The sequence below is a fragment of the Lonchura striata genome, chromosome 7, assembly GCF_046129695.1.
Source record: "Lonchura striata isolate bLonStr1 chromosome 7, bLonStr1.mat, whole genome shotgun sequence".
NCBI classification, from domain to species: domain Eukaryota; kingdom Metazoa; phylum Chordata; class Aves; order Passeriformes; family Estrildidae; genus Lonchura; species Lonchura striata.
Window position 1 is genome coordinate 4,230,748 of NC_134609.1, and position 21,911 is coordinate 4,252,658.

The window sequence follows — 21,911 nt, forward strand, 5'->3', positions numbered from 1 at the left end:
GAAATGGAGTCTATTATTAGGCAGCCTGATATGTGTGGAAATATGACTAGTGATCTGTAACAGTTTCCTGATGTAACCCTACCCAGCAGTGAGGGAAGAGCCCTGACTGTTAAAGAATTTTATTTGCCACTGCAAGCAATATGTGCTAGGACTCCTTGCCCCAGCCAGCTGAGCACTGTGGTTTTATTTATCTTGTCTTTAAGTGGTACACGAGACCCAAGATTTTAATGTTTTGATTTTACTTTTCTAGTCTTGCAGGTCTCCTTTCTGAGAAGATATTTCTAGAGATGTTGCAACTTACATTTTGTCTGAGGGCCTTTGGTGCTGTCTTCATGTTTCATTCAAATACTGAATCCATAGGTTCAAATGTGTTTTAGAAGGTGGCAGGACAGGTACAATGTGATAATCTATGCCTTATTTGCTTGAAAAGTAGGTCATCAGCATTGACAGAGTGGTAGGGGTAGTAGAGGTAGGTAAACAGTTCTGCCATGCAGTATTCTGGATTGAGTGTTATAGTCCCTGACAAACAGATCTGGAACAGATGGAATGTGATACTTAAGTAATTACTATTTATTGTAAAAGAAAACATTAGTGTGTATTGCATAAATTATTCAGTTACTGTGGAGTCAGTAAGTCATGAATAGAACATTTATCTTCTTTGCAGATCCTATGAAAGTTTATCATAGTTGCTGCAACACAAGACAAATGAAACTGTGAAATATTATTAGGTTTAAAGTGTATTCTGTGTCTTACTGAATTGATGGGCTTTATCATTAGCTGCAGAAAGAGATTACATTTCTTTGGTAGCTGTTAATTTATCTACATCCTGCTGATCCTGGATTCCTGCATCCAGCACTGACATTGAACAATGTGCTGAGTAAGGACTATAAAAATTGAAGGAGATGTTTGCATAGCATTAAACGGACATGGAAGTATTTTTTATTGGAGAGATATTTCACTTCAGGTCATTCAGGAGAGCCTTTCACATATATACATATATATTTGGCTGAGCATGATACCAACCAGACTAAAAAATGGCAAAATTAGAAATTATACAGAAATCTAGTTGAACAGGACAGAGAAAGTAGAAAAAGTTGATTTCCTATGAAACAGAATTTCTCAAACTCAGAGGACTAAATTAAGTTGAATAGCCAAGTTAAAGACTTGTCAATCTTCAAACAGGAAAAAGTCTTTAGAGATGTGTCAATATGCTCTCTGATTATGCTCTGATATTTTTTTATGGAGGTATTTGTTCTTTTTAATGTTGGCTTTTAAACAATTTAAACAATTCAGAGGTGATACATGCTCAACTTGAACTGTTCTGTATCATGTAATGATTTTGTTGCAGGAACTGAATCACAGAATGATTTTTGTTGAAAGGGACTTTTCAAGATCCTCTGGCTTAAGCTCTCTGCCATGACATAATGATTTCAAGTTTCCCAAAGTAGCTGCTGTTCCTGGTTTGTTGTCACTCCCATGGCTCTGTGGGGAAGGCTTGACTCCATTCTTGTGTGTCCTTATTTGGTATGTCCTCACATTTTCTGCAACAGCATCCTACGTTAGTTTTCTTTAGTGTGTCCATAGCTTCTTGCAACAAGTCTGTTGGTCAGCTTTAACCATCTGTGTTCCATGTGTGGAGTACTTGCCTGCTTGGGCTTTTTTCATTAAATAATCACATCAGTCCAAGCAGACTTTATTAGCCCTAGTGCCATTTCATGTTTTCAGAAACTAGAGGCCCAGATACCTGAAATGAGAGACTTGCTGAAATTCTTGGCCAGAGCTGTATAAAGAGAATAAAATATGACTGCTATGTACACATATTTCTCTACTCTGTCTGCAGATGCTCAAGGCTTCATCTGCTGAGGAAAGGGAGTCTTGAACATGTGTGATAAGGAAGAGCTGAGACAGGACAGATCCTGCAGCTCTCCCTTGCTGTGCTTTCTTCCCTTTGGGTCTCCTGTGTCAGGTGCAGGTGTTGTGCTGTGTTTGCTGCAGTTTTGAGGGGGAGGAGAGCACATGGCTGGAGTGTGAGGCTGAACACACAGCCCCCTCCAGTCTGTTCACTTGGTGTGCAACAAGGAACATCATGGAATTCTCAGCTCTTCCCCATATGCCTCAGGAGCTTCAGGGGAGCAGCCCTGAGCCCATTCCTGACTGAGTCCCTGTGCTGGTGTACAGGATTAGGTACAGTGGTTTTCTGGGCCATAGTTTTGAGCTGTATTTTCTGCTAGTCAAAGTGCTTGTCAAAGGCATCCAACTGCATCCTTGTGGTGCATTGCTGTAGAGGCACTCACAGAACCTCTGAAAAGGCTTTTTTTGTTTTATTTTCCCCAAGACCAGCTGGATGTGTCAGTGGTGTGAGCTGAGGTGTAACTGCTGGCTCAATGTGCTGTAGTGAGCTGCAGGGTTGGCAAGGAGCTCGGGGCAATTCCTTTGTGAACTGCTTTGCAGTCGTGGCCCTGTGCAGTGTGACTGCAGCAAATGCTCTTCTCTGCCTTTGGCTCCAGCCTTAATCTTAAGTGGTTACAGTTAAACTTGAAAACTCAATTTTACCTAATGTCTTTTCCTCCCTTGTTTCTCTCCTTGCAGGCTGCACAATTATCTGTCTAATCTCTTTTCTCCTTTCCGGTGTCACACACAGATCATGTTGAAAAGTAAACACATTTTCATGATTAACAGCAAAGACTAGATGCAGCTGAGTAACAAGATGAATACCCACACCCTGTTTTGTAAACTGTGTACCAGGTGTAAACTGTAGTTTGGTCAGTGCTCTGACCATCTCTGTATTTACAGATTGTATCTAAACTGTGTGGGTTTTTGTGGTTATAACTTTAAATTTTGATATGTGACATGCATATCAGATTGGATTAGGTCATGCTGTCTCCTATTGGTATCAAATTACTTTGCTTTTTAATTAAAATGTCCCTGGGTTGGAGTGGCTGTGTCCCTGCTATGCATTACTTAGGGACCATCTTCCCTAATTAGGAGAACTGAAATCATCTGGCATGTCTTTCTCAGATTCTGTGAATTACAATAAATACTTTGTATGAGGTTATGCAAAAGATCAGAAAAATGCTTAATTAAATAATATTTGCTTCAAGTTAAACAGAGTCATGTGGAGGTGCTTGAAGAAGTAGGGAACAAAAAATATATTTGTGAGACTAGGTTTGACAATCTGGTTCCTCCCTGGTGTATCCATGATATGAAACGATTAAGAAGTCACTCTTCTGGGTGTATGAATTTTAGCTACCAAAAAGATTCCTGAGAGAGAGAGAGATGGGAAGAAGAAATTCCCACTGAGCAGACCATTACCTTGTTGCTTTAGAAACGGAGACCTGAATTCTCATATGATAGACTGAATAACTTCAAATAGGGTTTTATCATATCTGAAACTGGAGAGATTGATGGAGATACTGCTGCCATCTCAGTTCCTCTGGGGGGAAGGTCTGCATTTTGAGAGTATTTTTTTGAGTTTTCTCTAATTTTGTTCAAGAAGTAGTATCACAAGAGTGCATAAAGCAGAGCTTATTGAACATAATAGGAGCAACTCTTGAAATGAACCAGTAAGGAGTGGTTCTATGCCATTGGAGAAATACAAAAGAAAAACTGCCTCTGCCTGACTTTTAAGTGGGCTAGGGCAGCATCCATGGTGCAAGAGGATGCTGAAGCCTCTACTTGGTGTACTCCTCCTTTTTATTTTCTTTTTTTTTATCCCCACCTCAGGTGCTGTGCAAGCTAGAGCTGGAGAGGAGGCAAGAACTAATCCTGCCTTACTTCTTTACAGCTCTTCAAAGAGGCAATTTTGTGTCAAAACTGTATTATTTATGAAAAATGGTAGCATATGGTACCAGAGATAATTGCTTCAGCAAGAGATTAATACCCCAAGAGCTGTCTGGAGCTGAAGCTGAGTTTTCCTTCAGCTGTGGGAAGCTGTCAGAAACCAGCAGCAGTTTGTGGATGGAGCCTCATGGGAGGTCTGTCTTTCTGGGAGGATGATTTGGGATGCAGAAACTGGCCTGGTACTTGCAACTTTTGCTGAAACTAATCCAACATTTCAAACTCCCTTTGAAAATGAGCAGACAGGGAGCAAACCACGATTGCAAAAATTTTGTGTTCCTTTGTGTTTTTCATCTTTCTATTTTTTGGAGAAATAAACTTGGAATCAGCCAATTTCATTATATAGACTGAAATATAATAGAAATACAGAATTCAAATAATTTGTAGGGCCTGAAAAAGAGCTCTACTTGCTTCATTACAATAGTTTTCAGCTTGTAGCTGTTTTGCTGGTGTTCTGCTCTTTAGCAACAACAGCACGATAGTGCCTTTAGATAATGAAGCAATACGGCATTTTGAATGCTGACTTGTTTTCCCTGGAACAGCATCAAGAAAATGAAGAGGTTTAAGTGCCAGGTGGAGATTAGAGGAAGAAAATAAAATTCAAAACAGGAAGCAGAGAGAGGCAGGCTCCAAAACAATCTTCATGACATTTCACTCCAAGAGAGGAATATTGGCAATAATTGATCTGTTGCCTGCCAGTCACTTTCAGTTCCACAAAACTGCCAAGGAATTGTGCAGCTTTCTGCAGGCTTTTCAAAAGCCTTTAAAAGAAAGGTGATGCTAGAAGGCTTAATGGGCTGGGAAGACCAAAAAAAAAAAAAAAAAGAAATGGTAAAAAGGGCCAGCAAACAGTCTGGGCATTTGCCTCCCACTGTTTCATTGGGCAGTTCTCCACATGCCTGTAATTCAGCTGCCTGGAAACAGGCTCAGCACCTCAGGACACCAACACATCTCTTGCCAGAGATGGGCTCAGATAGAGAGAAGCAGCTCCAAGCCTGCAGGGTGCTGTGTCTCCGGTGGAAGGAGCCTTGCCGATAGACCCAAGGGAGCCCTACTGTCTTGGTTTGACAAGACAGGAGTCTGTGAAGGAGGGCAAAAGCCTCCTGTGCAATGGAGAAGGTAAACCCCCTCCCTCCTAATTATCAGGATTTTTAAATTAAAAGGCTCCCAGGCAAAGATATGGGAATGGGAGTAACAATTCTTTACTAGGAGAAACTAAATAACAATTTAAAAAGTCAAATGCAATCAGTACAAACAGAACTAGTGATAAAGTCCACAACCTGACACTCTGAGGAGTCGGGGTGTTGGTAGAAGTCCAGTTGAAATGACAGCTGCTCCTCTTGCAGTGGCTGAAGTGCAGCTGAAGTGGTGATCTTTTTAAGGGTATAGTTTTTCTCTGAAGATCTGGTGGCAGTCGGGTCGGTCTTCCTCTGTGCCGGGGCCACCTCTGAGCTCTTCCGCCGCCGCCTCAGCGCGCTCCGGCCGCTTCTCTGCGAGTGCCGCCGAAGAGAGCTGCTTCTCTGGCAATCCCGCAAAGAGAGAGTGAGCACTTCTCTGGGAATCCCGCAAAGAGAGAGCTGCTCTGTCCCCAAAAAGGTACCCCCTTATAAAAAAAGGAGTGCTTGGCTTCCCCCTCTGGGTGGAGCATCTCACAATGGGATGGTGTTACAGTTACCAGCGCTGCACTGAGTCAGTCAATGGCGCATTAACAAACCATTATCTCTACGGGGCAAACTATTGTCTTTGGAAGAGATAACAAACCTGCCCAACCTCCAACAGATGGCAAATAGAATACAAAATTATCTTACAAACCAGGACACCTACAAAATGACATCAGCAACCTGGACTGGTGAGTTTTCTTTCCCAGGGAAAATGGCCAAAGGATGTGCCCAGGGGCCTCTGGTCCTGGGCTGGGACCTGACTGCAAAGAATCCTTATATCGAAATTTGGACCCCACACCGAAGTTGTCCCCACCTCAAACTTGTGCTGCCCTGATAGACCCAAGGGAGCCCTACAAAATGACATCAGGAACCTGGACTGGTGAGTTTTCTTTCCCAGGGAAAATGGCCAAAGGATGTGCCCAGGGGCCCCTGGCCCTGGGCTGGGACCTGACTGCAAAGAATCCTGATATCGAAGGATGGACCCCAGACCGAAGTTGTACCCTCCTCAAACTTGTGCTGCCCTGATAGACCCAAGGGAGCCCTACAAACTGACATCAGGAACCTGGACTGGTGAGTTGTCTTTCCCAGGGAAAATGGCCAAAGGATGTGGCCATGACTCTGGTCATATCTGTCCCGGCGCAGCTCTGGACTCGTGTGTGCCTGGCTGGGGGGAGGGGGCAGCTCCCGAGTGCCTGGCTGGCCCTGGCTCTGCAGGCACGCCCATCTCTGTCCTGGAGCATCCACTTCCAGAGGGACCACCTGAGCAGCTGTGAGCAGAAATTAAGCCAGGGGACACTGCTGGGCTGACAGGGGCTTCCCTGGCAGGAGGTGTTGTGGCCTGTGTGCTCTTCCCATGAGCACAATGAAAAGCAGTGCAAGTAGCAGCAGGGGAGAGCTGCTTTCTTGTCAGGACACCAACTCTTCCTTGTTGATAATTTAACTTGGCGAGTAGGCACAGTTGGCAATCAGATTGTTGTGATGAAGGATGTGTGGCAACCAGGCCTTACGTCTCTGCTATGACTTTTACCAGCTAAAATGTAGGAAAACTTATATTCATACTGTAGTAATCAAGAGAGAGAGATGCCTCATTTATTGCCAATAATTACCTGATATGAGATTATGAGATGCATTTTTCCATGTCTACTTCTGTCTTGGTTGTAGCTCTTATTTCTATTTTTTTCCTTGTGCTTAAGAAACCCTATAGTTTATCTATCAGGTCCATAAACCATAAATCTTGTAAAATTTCAGAATTCACTAAGTTTACTGTTTAGAGTGGCTCATGATGAACTGGGATAAAATATACAAATGCTGTGTGTGAGATGAAAACCTGCTTTGAAAGCCAGTAATACAGGTTTGTCTGAGGAGTCTCAGCCCTGTGTATCAGCCCTGACTGTTCTTCGTGATAATTCAGGGATGCATTTATGGGCTTAGCTCCCAAGGGCTCCCAAGGCTGAGGTGGTGCAACTGATGTATCATGGCATGAGAGTGCCCTCTCAAATCCTGCAGCTGGCATCAGCAGAGCTGCTTGCCCCAGTGTTTGCTGCTAAACCAGAGTCACCAGAGCCTCTCCAGCTGGGTGTGGGACACGGCAGGACCGTCCACATCACATCCCAGGGCAGCCTCCCTGCAGGGCAGGCACTCCCTGCTCGGCTCCTGCCACCAGCAAGGGCTTTCTTTCTTCCTTGGCTGGATGCTTGGAGACTCCTGAAGCTCAGACACAGATCACCAAGTTAGCAGAGCAGGCTGCTTGCAGCTTTGAAGGAAAACTTCAATGAACCATGAAGCCTCAGTTAATTATTTTTCTTGCTGCTGTTGTTTTTTAATGCTGCCGACAGTGGATTTACCTCTGCCCTCTCTCACAGGGATCCTGCTGTTCCTAATGCTGCTGTAAAAACCTGCTTTTCTAAGGCGCAAAACTAAACTTTCCTGTTTTCCTTTCATGTTTATCCTTTCTCTATCTTTTTTGAAACATCGGCAACCCTCACAAGCAACCCATCCAGCAGCTGGAGAAGTGGTCCCAGCGGAGAGAGCACAAAGGCAGCCCCTGGGGCTCGTCCAGCCCCACGCACAGCCAGGCTGGGCACTGCCTTTCCTCACAAGCCTTCCCCTGGGCAGCAGGCTGCTGGGAGACCAAAAGCTTTGCCTTTAATTGAGACGTGGCCCTTGAAGTCAGGGTGGCTCTCACAGCACCACACATCCTTTCCATACCTCTGAAGTCCTGCAGGGGCTGACTTTGACCCAGAGGTTGTGAAGGAAGGGTTGGGATTTCAGCAGCGCAGCATGAGCGGTGATGTGTTTAATTTGCGCTCCCTGCGGCCGCCTGCCCTTGGTACAACTGCGATGGGAGAAGAAATCATCCATCCCTCGGCCCGGTGCTGTTCGGCTCGACAGGGAAGCCCTGCGAGGGCTGGGCTCCCTGCCGTGCCCGCAGCGGGGTGTGCGGGATCGGCTCTCCGGCGAGCCTCGTGTGCCCCAGCGGGGTGTGCGGGATCGGCTCTCCAGAGAGCCTCGTGTGCCCCAGCGGGGTGTGCGGGATCGGCTCTCCGGCGAGCCGTGTGCCCCAGCGGGGTGTGCGGGATCGGCTCTCTGGTGAGCCTTGTGTCCCAGCGGGGTGTGCGGGATCGGCTCTCCGGAGAGCCTCGTGTGTCCCAGCGGGGTGTGCGGGATCGGTCAGCCGTGTGTCCCAGCGGGGTGTGCGGGATCGGCTTTCCAGAGAGCCTCGTGTGCCCTCTGGCTGCCGCTGCTTCAGGGAACGCCAGGCCGCATCTCCCTGAGCCCCCGGAGCTCGCCCGCAGCACTTGAATACGGATTCTTCAGTAATTGAAGTCACAGGAGCAGTCGGGATCAAGAGGTTGATTGCAGTGGCTGCTGCCTTGTTTGCCCTGCCATGAGTCAACAGATAAAGTTTGTGTTTGTTGCTCAGGTGGAGAATTTGTTGCTTTGAAAGGTGCTTGCCTACAGTTTACACCTTGAGCTGAAGCAGGGGCGAGTGACATGTCAGCAGGATGACTCCTGTGGCATCCAGTAAGATGGAAAATCAAAACATGCTATGGAGCAGGGATCAGAGAGGTAGAGTTGAAGATTTTGTTTCGGTTTTGTAGGTTTTGCACGGGCCTTTTTGTGATGTGTTTCTCTGCGGAGTGCAGATGGCTGCAGGCCCACAGGCATGGCTGGCTGAGGTGGCTCTGAGCGCCTGGTGCTTCAGCCTGGCCCGAAGGGACCCAGCGAAGGTGCGGGAGCTGCTGGTGCTCCAGCTGCCCTGCAGGTCAGCGACAAAGGCTGTGAGGGCAGCGCGGCTGGGCAAGCACTGCTCATGGTGCCTGCAGGAGGTGAATGCAGCAGGGATGGGCTGTCACACCAAAATGCCCCCCGTGCCGTCCCAGCCATGAGCACAAAACACCACGCTGCTGTGAGAGGGCACTCATGCTTTTTTCTTTCTTTTATCGCTTATATTTAGCAGTGTCCGGGTTACAGCACCATCAGCCCCAGGACCTCCTGTGGGCCCAGCAGCTTGAACAGGCTGAGCGGCCACAGCTGTGGTGGGGGCACATGGGGAGCTTGGCCGGAGAGATGAGGCCAGGCTGAACAGGCACGGCTGGGGTGATGGGCACAGCATTTTAACAGGCTAAAGCACTACACCTGTGGTGATGGGCACAGCATTTTTAACAGGCTTAAATGGCCACAGCTGTGGTGATGGGCACAGCATTTTTAACAGGCTTAAATGGCCACAGCTGTGGTGATGGACACAGCATTTTTAACAGGCTAAATGGCCACAGGTGGAGTTTGTCTGCAGAGATAGGTGAGGCTGAGGTTGTAGGGTGGGGAGGAGGACGAGGATGTGGATTTTTCTGGGGCTAGCTCCCCAGGTAGAGGGAGAAAGCCCTAAACTACAGCATTTTTCAGACTTTATAGTGGGTTCTTGTGTAGAGGTAAGTGAGCTAAAATTCTCCACTAGTTTTTAAGTGGTATTCCTTCTGCTAAGGAGAAGGGAACTATCTCTGTTATCTGTGCTGTACCAGTGTGGTGTTGGAGTAACTCCTCTTTTTCTAGTGCTTCATGAAGTGGGTCTGGCTCAGCACCTCTACCTTTTCTTGCCTTGTGTGTTTTGTTTTTGTTTCACATGTACCTACTAAGTTTGCGTTAAAGACCTCCCCCAGTTAGATTTTACTGCAACATTACTTCTTCATTACTTATTTCCCAGGACAGGTTTTGTATCTGAAATGATTATAAAGGGTGTTTGGCTTAATTGCATCTTCATATTTTAAAAACTGAATGGGTCCTTGCCCATGTGTTGGCCAAAATGATTTTGTATGTGTTATATAAATAAGTATCTATAATGTGTACACTGAGGGCCACCTCATAGTATTTTCCTTGCTGCTGCAGTAGGCAGGAGGGACAGCAGGCATATCTGCAAACCTGCACTGCAAAAACCCACTCAAGAGCAAATATCAGGCCCAGGATCAGTGTGGCTTTGTGTGAGGTAGGTGCCATGGAAACATCTCCTGGTGGCAACTCAGCCCTCAGCTTGTGCAAGGTGCCTCCACAGGGAAGTGCTGGCTGCAAGAAATCCTCTTTCACTAGGAGTTAATTTCTACCTTCCACCGACTCTGGAGGGAAACCACTGATTAAGGTGATGCCTAGCAATTATGCTACGATAAGTTAATTGCAGAGGATCAGCCTGATGGCTGCAGTTAGCTCTGGCCAGGCTGCACAGCTTTGTGGAGGGGAAGGAAGGTGATGGTGTCGTGGAGCAGCACAGCTGAAATACTGGCACTCTGCTGCAGTCTAACATGGGAGCGGGCGCCTCCCTTTCCATTTGTGTAAGTGAACCAAAATCTGCCTTCTCCACTCCTTTCTCACACCCTTCCTCCTTTCTGAGAAGGCTGAGGGTCTGCTGCATCTTGAGAAGGGAAAAGGGAGGGATTTATAGTAATGGTGCACAGATACTTTAGAGGCTTTTTGTAACACCTCCTTGCTTATAAACAAAAATGCTGTAAAATATGTTTGGTACATGCTGATATTTGTTCTTTTAAGATAATTATTCATGTTGTAACACTATCATCACAGTCTAAGCTTTTCTATGTACTGAAAGATCAAAATTGCCTGGGATGTTTTGAGTGCTGTGTATGCTTTTGCCATGGCAGCAGGGCTGGCCTGGAGCTCCAGCTCATGGCTTTACTGCAGGCATGTGTGAAAAACAGCTTTACTACAGCAGTTCAGCTTCAAACCCATAGGAAAATCTTTCCCTTTTCCTTCTGAAATCATAGTAATAAAAATATTTAAGAGGAGGCTGGTTTGAGATAATGCTACCAAAAAAAAAAAAAAAAATTAAAAATCCCCTTTAGATACTGTTTAAATAGTCCTGGTGCAGAAATGGTAAATCCAGGTGTTCCTGGTTTGGACTTCTGCTCTCATTGCCCGAGACATGAGGACAAAATACAGAAATTACTGTGGGTAATGGCACCTGCCTGTAAGGCAAGCAAGGGGCTTAGCGGGGGTGGGAAAGAGGGCAGGGCAGCCAGGACTCCTTTCAGAGCACCGGGCAGAATTCTCTCAGGAATTCCCTCAGGAATATTTTAAAAATATTCCTGAGGGATATTATTATTATGTATATAGTTATTATATTTATTTTAAAAATTTATCTAAACATGTATTTATAAATATATTTTTAAACACTGCCCAGGTAGCCCTGAGGGGCTGCAGAGCTGCTGTGCCCACCTGGGGTGGCCCCATCCTCACGGAGCCCCCCAGCCTCCCTCAGGGACAGGACCCCCCACCAGAGCCCACAAACTTCCCAGCCCATGCTCTGTAGGATGGAAAAGCAGCTTCCTTCATCAGGAATGAAAAGTGCAAGTTGTTTGTGATTTCCTGTGCTTTTGCATCAGTTGTTGGGGTAAGAAGTTTGGAATAACTGGGCGAGCAGGAAGGAACCTCTTCTGAGGCCATGGCTGCCACTGAAATTCCACTTCTGGTTCCTTCATAATCTTGCAATTTTTTTTATCCTCACACAGGAATTCACAAATTTAATGGAGTTGGAAGGTTGTGCACCAGCACAGGGTCAGCTTATTTCTGACTTTTGGGGCTGTTTTGAGGGGTAGTGATCCATCTCTGCCTTGAACAGCCCATCTGCCTCAACACAAGGCCCCTTTTCCCTGACTGTAGGGGTGAGGGGGCTTTACTGGAGTTTATCCCATCACAGGTCTCATCTCAGCTCTACAGAAGAATATTAGTATTTTAAGAATATACAATAGAAATAAAACCTGTACTAAGATGCTACAAAAAAGACAATACTTTTACCAAAGCTGTAGATCTCTGGTGGTTAAAATAATAAAAGCTTGTCACTGTTTACCACTTCCCTGTTTTTATTCCCCAGCAATCATTCTCTTCTATACAAGTTAGGCACACAACAAATAAAGTTTCACCAGATCTACAGTTCAGCAGTGAAAGAAACACATTTGGTGTTCCTCTGGAAACCCTTGTAGAGGATGCAAAGCAGTGTGGGGTTCCTTCTCTTGTGACACAGATGGTGGAGTACCTGGAGATATTTGGTAAGTTCACATTTTTCCTGCTTGGCTTCTGGAACCGATATTTTTTGTTTAAGCTTTACTTTTCAGCTGTAAATGCTGAAAAATCCTTATTTTAAATTGTGCTTTCTTAAAGAAGCTCTTTCTTTTTGAACTCTAGTTTTCATCACAAAGATGTGGTAAAGTAAACAACCACTGCTTACTGTTCTGCATTTCTTACACAGGTCTGGAGCGTGTTGGTATATTTCGGATTGGTGGCTCAGCAAATAAAATCAAGGAATTGAGGCAGAAGTACAATCAAGGGGAAAAAGTCGACCTTATTAATGATGGAGATGTCGATTCTGTGGCCAGTCTCCTGAAACTCTTTCTGAAAGAACTACCAGTGGCTGTTTTTCCAGACAATATTTGTTCTGGCTTGCTCAAAACTTTCCAAGGTACACAATGGGCACCTTCCAAGCTTCTTTCCTTTCCCTGACAGTGACAGATAATGTGTTCATCACACTTTCTATAAACAAGGTTTTGTGTTTCCTTATAAAGGGTGTTTGACTTAATTGCATCTTCATATTTTAAAAACTGAATGATGTTTAATTGCTTTGGAGGAACTAAGCATCTATGAACTTGTCTACAAGTCTTTTTAAAATTCATTAAGTCTTTTGGATTCCCTTTTTTCCTGTGTCAATGAATCCTGCAATCCAATCCTGTATTCTTTGAGAAAGCTCCTCTTCTGCATGCTTTCTTCTTTAAATTGTATACCATACTAGTTACTGAGATAATATTTTTAGTTTTAATGTAATCACCACCATAATACTGCTTGTGTCTTTATATAGCCACTGCCTCACTTCTCTCTTTTCTGAGCTGAAGCCTCTTTTTATTTAACCTGCCCTGTTAAAGGAGGTTTTTCTGCACATCACTCTTCTTATTTAGAACTGTATTTTTAGTTAGCATTTATTTTACCAGTTCTCTTATAATCTTGGACAGCAGTGTGTGGAGCAGCATGCAAAGCCCAGAGCACCCCAGCAGCCCACTGCCTGCTCCCCACTGAGCTCTGTGCTCAGTCTGCCCGGTGATTCTGACTGGCAGCTAATTCAGGTGTTTGCATACAAATAAGTGGGTTTTGTGGGTTACTTTGCAGGCTGCTTTTGTTGGAAGCGCTCGTGTAGGAGTTTGCAAAGGAAGAGAAAGGAAGCAGTTTCATGAACTGTGAAACTCTGTGCAGAACGACCTATGGGGCTTTTGCAAGTGCCTTGTTCTTTTTACCCTGGACAGTCTTGCTGTTATTCTTTAAAGTTATTTTTTCCTCTTTGTCCCCTTTTCCATTTTACTCATTAGTCAGTTGAGCAGTGGGCCTTGGCCTGCGCAGAATGTGTTTTTTAGGGCTAAAATTACCCTCAAGGGCATGATTTGCTTATAAGCAATGTCAAAGCTACGCAGATGTGTCCTGGTGATCTATGGCAAATTTGAGCATCAGCTGCCAATTATTGAGCAGTACTGTCATCTCAATTCTAGTAACCAGGAGAATTTATCCTACTGATACGGAACTGCTGATCAAAATGGAGCTGTTTGTGAACCCATTTTCTGCCTTGTTACCCTTCTTTGAAGAATGAGAACCAAGAAAATGTTAAGTATCCCCAATTTAGAATTTTAAGCATCTCTTGTATAACTGCAGTTGCATATTTATAGAGCAAAGATGTTTTGAGTCTGAGAGCTACCAATTAGTCAGGAAATGAAGATGATGTGGGGCTGAAAGGCTACAATTTCTCATTTCTCTTAATGAGAATCATACAGCATGTATAAAATCTCTTGGGAGAGTCAAGGCTGACAACCTTGTACTGTCTTTCAAGGCAGCTTTGAGGATTCAGGTACATGACTCCTGCCTGCAATTTCATTAGGAAAGCAGCAAGTGCTGGATGATTCTGCCTTAAGAGGAAAAATGTCATAAACAGTGAGTGTAAAACTTAATATCTGAAAATCCTTGGTTCTCAAATATTTATAAATTAAAAACATGACAAAATTTAGTGTACAAAATCCTTGTTTGGGACGTATTTATCCTTCACTTTGTTCTAATATATGTTAAAACTTTCCTTCTTACTTATATGTAATGTCTGGGATAAAATTATGTTGGTATGAGGAATAGCTATAAGTTTGCATTTGGTTATTTTTTCCCCCAGAGCACAAAATCAACACAACGAAATGCATAGAGAACCTGAGACAGTTGCTCAGCTGCCTGCCCAAAACCCATCAAAACCTTCTTCAGTTCCTGTCTGCTTTCCTGTTTAAGGTAGCAACCTACAGTGCAGTGAATTTCATGACTCTGGAAAACCTGGCCATTGTGTTTGGACCTGCTCTGTTCAAGTGAGTCCTCTCTGTTCAGCTGCCTCAAGCAGCACAACAAGGTCACACCTCACAGGGAGGCTTTCTGTCGTAACTCTGTGTCCAATAGAGAGTGGGGGATTTTGTGAGTTCATTGTTTATATGGTGTATCATGGGCAGATGTGGCAGGATCTGAGCTGGCTGATCACTTTTATTCTGGTGGGCATTGACTAGACAGGGCAAGCCTCAAGTAAGAAACTATATGAAGAGACATCAGGGATAGAGGGCTATTTAATGACAACTACTTCTCTTTTCTGAGCCAAGAGAAGTGCTGGCTGTGGGGGCTGCTTAGTTGTTGGATTTGATTCTGAAAAGCTCACCCTCACTTTGACCTTGCAACTATCGGAAATGAATCCTTGTTATCAAGAAAGAGAAGCAACTCATTCTGCCCTTGACACTAAAGTTCAAGTTGGCATCCAAGCAGAGCCAGCTAAGCTTGCAAGTAGTGAGTGCTTGGCTGGGGCTGGAAAAGTCATGTGTGGGGTGATGGTGAGTGGACACAAAACTGGAAGCTAAAAAGGAGGGGAGGGACAACATGCCATGCAAATCAAGGTGATAAGAAGGAACAGCCTAGTGTGATCAGATAATGGAGGATTTTCCTTTTCATTGTTGACACTAGAGGATGTTAAATATTTTATGCCTGTTACAACTTGTAAATCTTTGTTTTAGTGGATCACAGCTATGTCAGATTAATATGAACTATAAGCCAATGACACTTTACGAAATATATCTATTAGCAGTTAATATCTTCTGTGCAGTAAAAAAGCCTTGTTATCCAGCTGGGTGTTTTATGGCAAGCCAAGTTAATTTTTAAAGCAAAATTGGTGCCCAGCATCAATGTCAGGCTTTGTTTTGTGGAACTGGACTTTTAAACCTTGCTGCTGTTTCATAGGTCTCTATATGTGTTCTCTGTTTTCCTGCTCCATGGGTTTATCACCATGTCTAGCAGAATGTGACCTTTGGACATGATACAAGTTTATATCTTTAACCAAAGCACACTAAGGAAAGTGAATCTAGCAAGATGTGGTGTGGTTGGAACTATGCCACTCTGTCCTCTGGGAAAAAAAAAAAAACCTTGCCATGGAGGATATTCAGCAATGCAACAAAGCAGTTTTGCAAACAGACCCCAAGATCCTTAATATCTGAATAATAAAGTTAGTAAACTAGTGGAGGCAGATAAGATTTATCTGTGTTTGGATTAGTTGTGTGGTGATACTTATGAGCATTGGCTGATGCTAAAAGACCTTCACCAAGTATCTATCCCTTGGCCCCCACATTAACTCAAAAAGCACTTCACTGACAGTCACTTTTCTGCCATCAGGTGATATTTGCTCTCACCTGGGGTTTCTGTGCATGTACATGCATGCAAGAAGACTTTGTTCCTTTATCTCCATTTCCAAATTATCCCAATGTGTGCCCACTGATTCCTGTACCCACACATATCACTCCAGTGTGCTCCCTTATTGATTGATGAGCTGCTTCAGTTTCTAAATATCCCACCCACCCTTCTGGGATGTGGCCCAGCTACTTCTGAACATGTGCCTTTGCCTGGTTTTAAAGTACATTCAGTGCTAAACTGAGCACTTGTGGCAATGACCTGTCTGAGAAGCCTTGAAAGCAATCAGCACAGGGTTTCCCTGCCAGTGACCTGTCAAGACAACAGCTACCATAAATAGAAGTATGTCTGCTCTATAAATGTTATCTTCACCTCTTTACAGTCATTCTGATCTCACCAGCTCTGGGAGACAGCCCAGTAAATCTGGAGCTCAGGATATTTTTTGTAAAACAATTGACTGGTGCTCGTTGAGTTACCTCCTAGGGTTATGAAAAATCGCCTTTTGGTAGTTGGGCGGAGAGGAGAGCCTTGAAACTGGCTCTGTCAGTGAGATTGCTCTATACCACTTCCTGCTGAGTGGCCTGAGGCCTTCAATGATTCAGAATAAATCATTGGTATTGTCCTGCACAGCAGCAAAATTCAAGGTAGTCAGCTGTGGCAAATCATATCTGCTGACACAGGGGAAAAAGTCATAAATATTCTTTATGTCTTTCAGAGCAAGAATTAGTGCAATTATCTGGCAGATTATGAAACATTTGGCAGCCAGAGCGTAGGAAATTGGGACGTGTTGGGTACTACTTGCTATAGTTGTTCAGTGTAAATGCGAAGGTTATAGAAAAAAATGCTTCTAGATCTAATCTGCAGAAATGTGTGCTCCATGCAATTGCTGGAATTAACCTTCTGGAGGTAATGGCAGCTCCTCATATGGCATGAATTCATTGCAAGTGTTAAAACTTATTCTTCCTGTGTTCTGGCAATCTGCATTTTTGTGAAATAACTTCTTCATTCTCGGACACTAAACAAAGTTGTTTATGAGCCTTTTTACTTTAAATTTCTTACATATTTATATTCAAGTGTAAATTCTGTCTATGATGATCACCTATCTCAATATTTTGGCACTTTTATTTGTGGAGACCTGTCATGTTTATAGTTTCACTGAAGTGACTGAATAGGAATATTCTGTAGTTAGAACATGGAACCCTGTTGGACCTTGGGACCAAAAAAGTAAAATATTAAACTTTGTACATTATAAGCCTAAACTGCACATACTTCATGGTTTGTAGCTATGGTTATTGTAATACAAAAATTAAAAGGTTCAGCAGAGTTATTACACTGAAAGTCTAGTAAGATGATAATGAAAAACTGGTTTTGTTCTCCTGGTATCTGTAAATACTTAGGAGAATGCTTTTATCAGAGATCCAACTGACATTACTTAAATTTCCATGGATACTTTGTTATGCTTCATCTTGGTAAAGAGATTTTTAGTTCTGGTCTCAGTAAGCAATTCTTGCATGAGTGCACAAGGACTGCAGCCAGCTAGCTGTTTGCTTCCACTCACTTTGATTCGTTGTTTCTGTAAATTTGCAGCAAGCCTGTGGCGGCAAGGAACCTTGGCAGATCTCCTGGGCAAAGCCAAGGCAGGGACTGTGTGGACTTTTTAGCCTGCACTTTGTGTCAAAGCAGCTTTGAATGTTTTAGACTCACTCAAGAAAACAGTAGATAATTCCTGATGGCCAAGGTTTACTCGTCTCTTATTTGCAGTGAGTGTTCTCCTGTGATTTGTACTAAAACTGATTATGGGGCTTTTATAGGGAAGTGAAGAATACACCTCAGTAGCTCTGCTCTTTCTAGGATCATGTGCCTGGATTCAGCAGTGTAGGAACCTGGCTTCCTTTTGCTGTCACCCCAGTAATGCAGTTTCTGGTAGTGGCAGAAGTATATGAATAGGCAGGAAGAGATTATTTCACAAAATTAATTGAAACTCATTGAGGAAGGTGGCTGAAGAGAAAACTAAAAGTGTATTCTCTATATTTGGAATGCACACCTGTTGCCACCCATGAATATCTGCTGATGAGACACTGATATTTGGAGTCAGCTGTCTCATCCCAGTCTATAGTTTAGATCTGTTTCAGGATGAAATGAGAACCGGGCACTCAAACACAGGCTGCTAATAAGGGAAAGGAGGACTCAATGAGTTGTCTGAGAACCATTTATCTTCCTGAATAGCTTGTGCAGTGCTCCTTCTGGTAAGGAGTTAACAGCTGGTAGAGGTGGATTCAGGAACAGATGTCTAAGCTAATGAAAGAAGCTGAAAAAGAAGACAAAGGACTAAAAATATTGCTTGTCTGGCCTGTGAGCTGAGGGTGTTGATATTTGGTAAGTGATGAATAATCTCTTAGGATTGTTGTATGTAGCAAAGACTATTGCTCAGTCAACCAGGTTTTACAGGCAGCCTTGTTTATTGTGGAGAAACTGAGTCCTTCCCAGAAAAATGGGAATGCAAGAAAGAGAAATGTTCATTAATCCTAAATAAGGAACTGATGACACAGTGGTTCATCCTGTAAATCCCTCTATGTTGTACCTGGCTATAACTCTGCTTAAACCTTCTGCTTTCAAAAGGAGCCCAAACTTAAGCCCTTACAGAAACAACTGTAAGTTTACAAAACAGGAACACGAATGAAAGCAATTGGACTGGGCCCAATGTGTATATTTGTACTTTAAAATTGCAAATGAATAATGAATGTACTCATTTGGCAAACAGAAGACTGGTGTATTCATGCTCCACTTTAGTCTCCAGAGTTTATGAATTTCTTATTGAAATATTAATGTTGTGCTGGTGGTAACTGAGTTGGTGCAGCGTGGCTGGAGAAGCTCCATTTAGGGCACAGTATTTATGTAAATAGTCTCCAAGCTTCCAAATAGTTGACAGGGGGGAATACACAAGTCCTTCAGGGATTGAGATTAAAATCCTATATAAAGAACCCTTTTAATTAAATTATTCTGGCTTGACAGGGATAGTAAAAATTCAACTATTATTCATTAAAAAAACCCAAAAGCATGGGGAGAGCAAGGAAGAAAGAAAAAAAAATCCAACCCAAACTCAGCATGGTTAATGGGAACATATGGAATTTCCACTTCCTAATATGTCTGATGTCTGTGGATTTATAAATTAATACACTAAAGCAGTTTGTTATCTGTAGTAACCTGTGTACCTATATCTAGACAGTTCTGGTAATAAGACCAGATGCCTTAGTGATCAAAGTTCACCTTCATAAATGAAGGCAGAGTAAACCCACTCTTTCCATCCCATCCCTATGCCAGTGAGCAATGGCAGACTGTTAGGGTGCTTTTTTTGCCTATTCTTTTCACCCTTGATTTTGCAAGCCTCATGTCTAAGCTCCTGTTAGGTTTTAACTCCTTTGCTGTGCTGCCACAAAGATTTGCTGTGTTGTGAACCTTGCAGCAAAGCTGGGGCTCTGTCCCTGTGAAAGTCCCACTGTTGTGAGCCCCCCAAGCCCCAGTGGTCACTGTGGCAGCAATTGCTGCTTGGCTGAATTCCCTTGGCTGCTGGGAGGGCTCCCTGTGTCACCCATGGCCAGCCTCTGATCTGAGAGCTCCTAAGATTAATCCATCTCCTTGTCCTTTAGGATTCCTGTCAGTCCCTTGGCTTGTGAAGAACAAAAGCTTTACAATGGCCTCCTGCTGTATTTGCTCCAACACCAGGAGATGCTTTTTGGTGACCTGGACCCTTGTTTCTCACAGAGACAGGCAGATGGCCTTCAGGTAAGAAAGTTACAGCAAGAAATCAAAAGTGCTTCATTATGTTGAAACCCAGAACTGGAAATACATTAGCTTGCACATAGCATAATTAATGACTGTAGCTTGTAGCCAGCAATGTAAATATTCATGATATATGTAAGCTGGAGAGGAAAAATGAGTGTTAAAATTATAATTTGGAAAAAAAATGCACGTGCAAAAGCAAAAGGTCCAGAAGAAAATCCCAAGCTGTTCTACTTTAAATATATTAATGCTGAGCTTTGTTAGATCAAAGCCACTGGATTTTTCCTTGAGTGAAGCACATTTCATTTTGTGTCTGTGTTTGTCTGTACATTGGTGATGCAGGAAAACAAAATCAGAGGATTTTAAACCCCTCTCTTATTTTTTAGCACTCACTGTGTATGTTCCAGGCTCTCCTTGGGCATTTTCTTTCCTAAAACATTGTTAGCACTTTGATTCCTTTTCTGCCTGTTTGTTGAAAACCTTGTGGTGGAAGAAACATGATAGACAAATCCTGGTTTAGAGAGAGGGTCAGTATAAATCTTGTTTTCCCTTTGTGATGTGGTGTATCATTACTGCTTAACTTGAAATCGATTTTTTGGAAAAGGACATGAAGGAAGTGTAGCAAACCCTGCAGTTCAATGCTTCACAGTGCAGTTTTGTGATCCTTGAGGTTCAGAGTGAGGCTAGCAGCAGTGTGCAGGCCAAGTGATGGGGCTGTGGAAGAGTTGCATGTAAATGTGGGTGATGGTGTTTGTGACTCCTTAATTTTCTGTCTTCTTTCTCCAAGTATCCCTGTTAAGGAAAGATAGCAGACTTTTAATACAAAATCAAAGTCAGTATTTAGAATGTATTACATATCCCAAAGAGAGTACTGGAACTGAATGCTCCTTGGAAGCTTTATTGGAAAAGAAAACCTGTACAGACACAGGTATAAAGAACAGACTATACTGATAAAAGGATGTCTCTAAAATAATGCTTCAACACCACAAGACACGGCCCCAAATGTAACACTAGGATTGTTTCACACTAGGACAGTGTAGAGCCCATGTTCCCAGCTCCCCTTTTTCTCTGAAGAAGTCCCATGTCACTACCACCTCTGGGAGTTTCTGAAACTAGTACTCAAATGAGCACACAAAATCAAAATATTAGCTGTCCCAAGACATCTGCTTCAGTTTGCAAAGCTAGAGGAAGCACAGCATCTAAAAAAATTTGGAAAGGTATTAGAGAAGCCAGGAAACCAGGCTTTCACTTGCAGTGCTTTTGTTTTAGAACCAGCTTCATTCCCTGTAATTCTGGAAAATGTCACAGTCTGTCTGGAATTGTGGTGATGTGGGAAAGAATTCTGCTGAAAAGCTGCTTTCAAGTTCTTTAATAAAGCCTCAGACAAGGCATAGCCATGGGGCACTCTCCTGCTCTGAGGTAAGCTTATGAAAGAAATCCCATCTGGGGGTGAGAAGGGAATTCAGTATTCTGTGGCTGGTCTTGTTTTTGTAATTTTTGGCAGGAAACCCAGCACATTGGATAGGTACCCTTCATCTTTCATAATATAACAATTGCTCAAGGTCCTCTAAACTAGAAACATCGAAGTTAGGTTTACAAACTAAACATATTAAAAGTCCATGTTTTTCTTCCAGTAAAACAAGCAAAAAGTCAAATGGCAAACCTGGCTCGATTCCTTGCTGTGTCCTGGAAACTAATTTTTATTGGCTTTTACACAAAAACTTGCATTAGGACTACTTAATTCCTCTGATTTTGTGGTTGGGTTGTCTTTTTTTTTTTTTTTTTTTTTTTTTTTTTTTTTTTTTTTTTCATTTCAACGTTTTCAAGTTAACCTGAGCTCTGTCAAAATAAAGCCATGCCAATCTGGCAGGCCTGCCATAGAGCTGACAAGACTCATCCCTCAGTCTGTGGGCTGAAATGGGCAGATTGAGACACTAAGAACTCTGCTCAGAATAATCAAAGTTCCAAGAGCTATTACCCTAGGCTGGGCAGTAGGTTATTCACAGCAACCAATTACATATAAAGATAGTGGTTTAAAATTATATCCTAGCCATCATGTATTTTAACCTGTCATTTTTTCCTGTATGTTGTACATATATTTTTCCCTGCTTAAAATAGTCAGAATGCTGCAAAATCTTACCAGGCTGGGGTTTTGTGTCTGTGTGTGGGTATTTTTTAGATAATTTTTAAAAAATTTTTGATTTTATCCCCCTCCACTCCCCTGCTCTTGAGCGTTCACTAGCATTTAAAGCTGTCCTATAAACTTTTGTCCTAATCCAAAAGCTGAACTGGTACTAAACTGGTTTTCATGTTTGGATTAAATAATTCTTTAAAAAGGGGTTAGGCCACCATGGTGTCTGTTTTGACCTGAGGCCTTTCTAATAACTGTGTTTAACCCAAGGA

General features: G+C 43.2%; 1 protein-coding gene across 1 annotated transcript in view; it reads left to right on the top strand.

Annotated features, from left to right (window-relative positions):
* The first annotated feature begins 10,273 nt into the window (after positions 1 to 10,273).
* The window catches only part of FAM13C (family with sequence similarity 13 member C), a 114,157-nt gene continuing 102,519 nt past the window's right edge, over positions 10,274 to 21,911 (top strand). Inside the window, exons 1-5 of the mRNA XM_021535095.3 lie at positions 10,274 to 10,318; positions 11,872 to 12,046; positions 12,247 to 12,456; positions 14,191 to 14,374; positions 19,376 to 19,511. Of these exons, the coding sequence (XP_021390770.3) occupies positions 10,289 to 10,318; positions 11,872 to 12,046; positions 12,247 to 12,456; positions 14,191 to 14,374; positions 19,376 to 19,511 (735 nt within the window). The 5' untranslated portion in view covers positions 10,274 to 10,288. The remainder of the gene's footprint in view (positions 10,319 to 11,871; positions 12,047 to 12,246; positions 12,457 to 14,190; positions 14,375 to 19,375; positions 19,512 to 21,911) is intronic.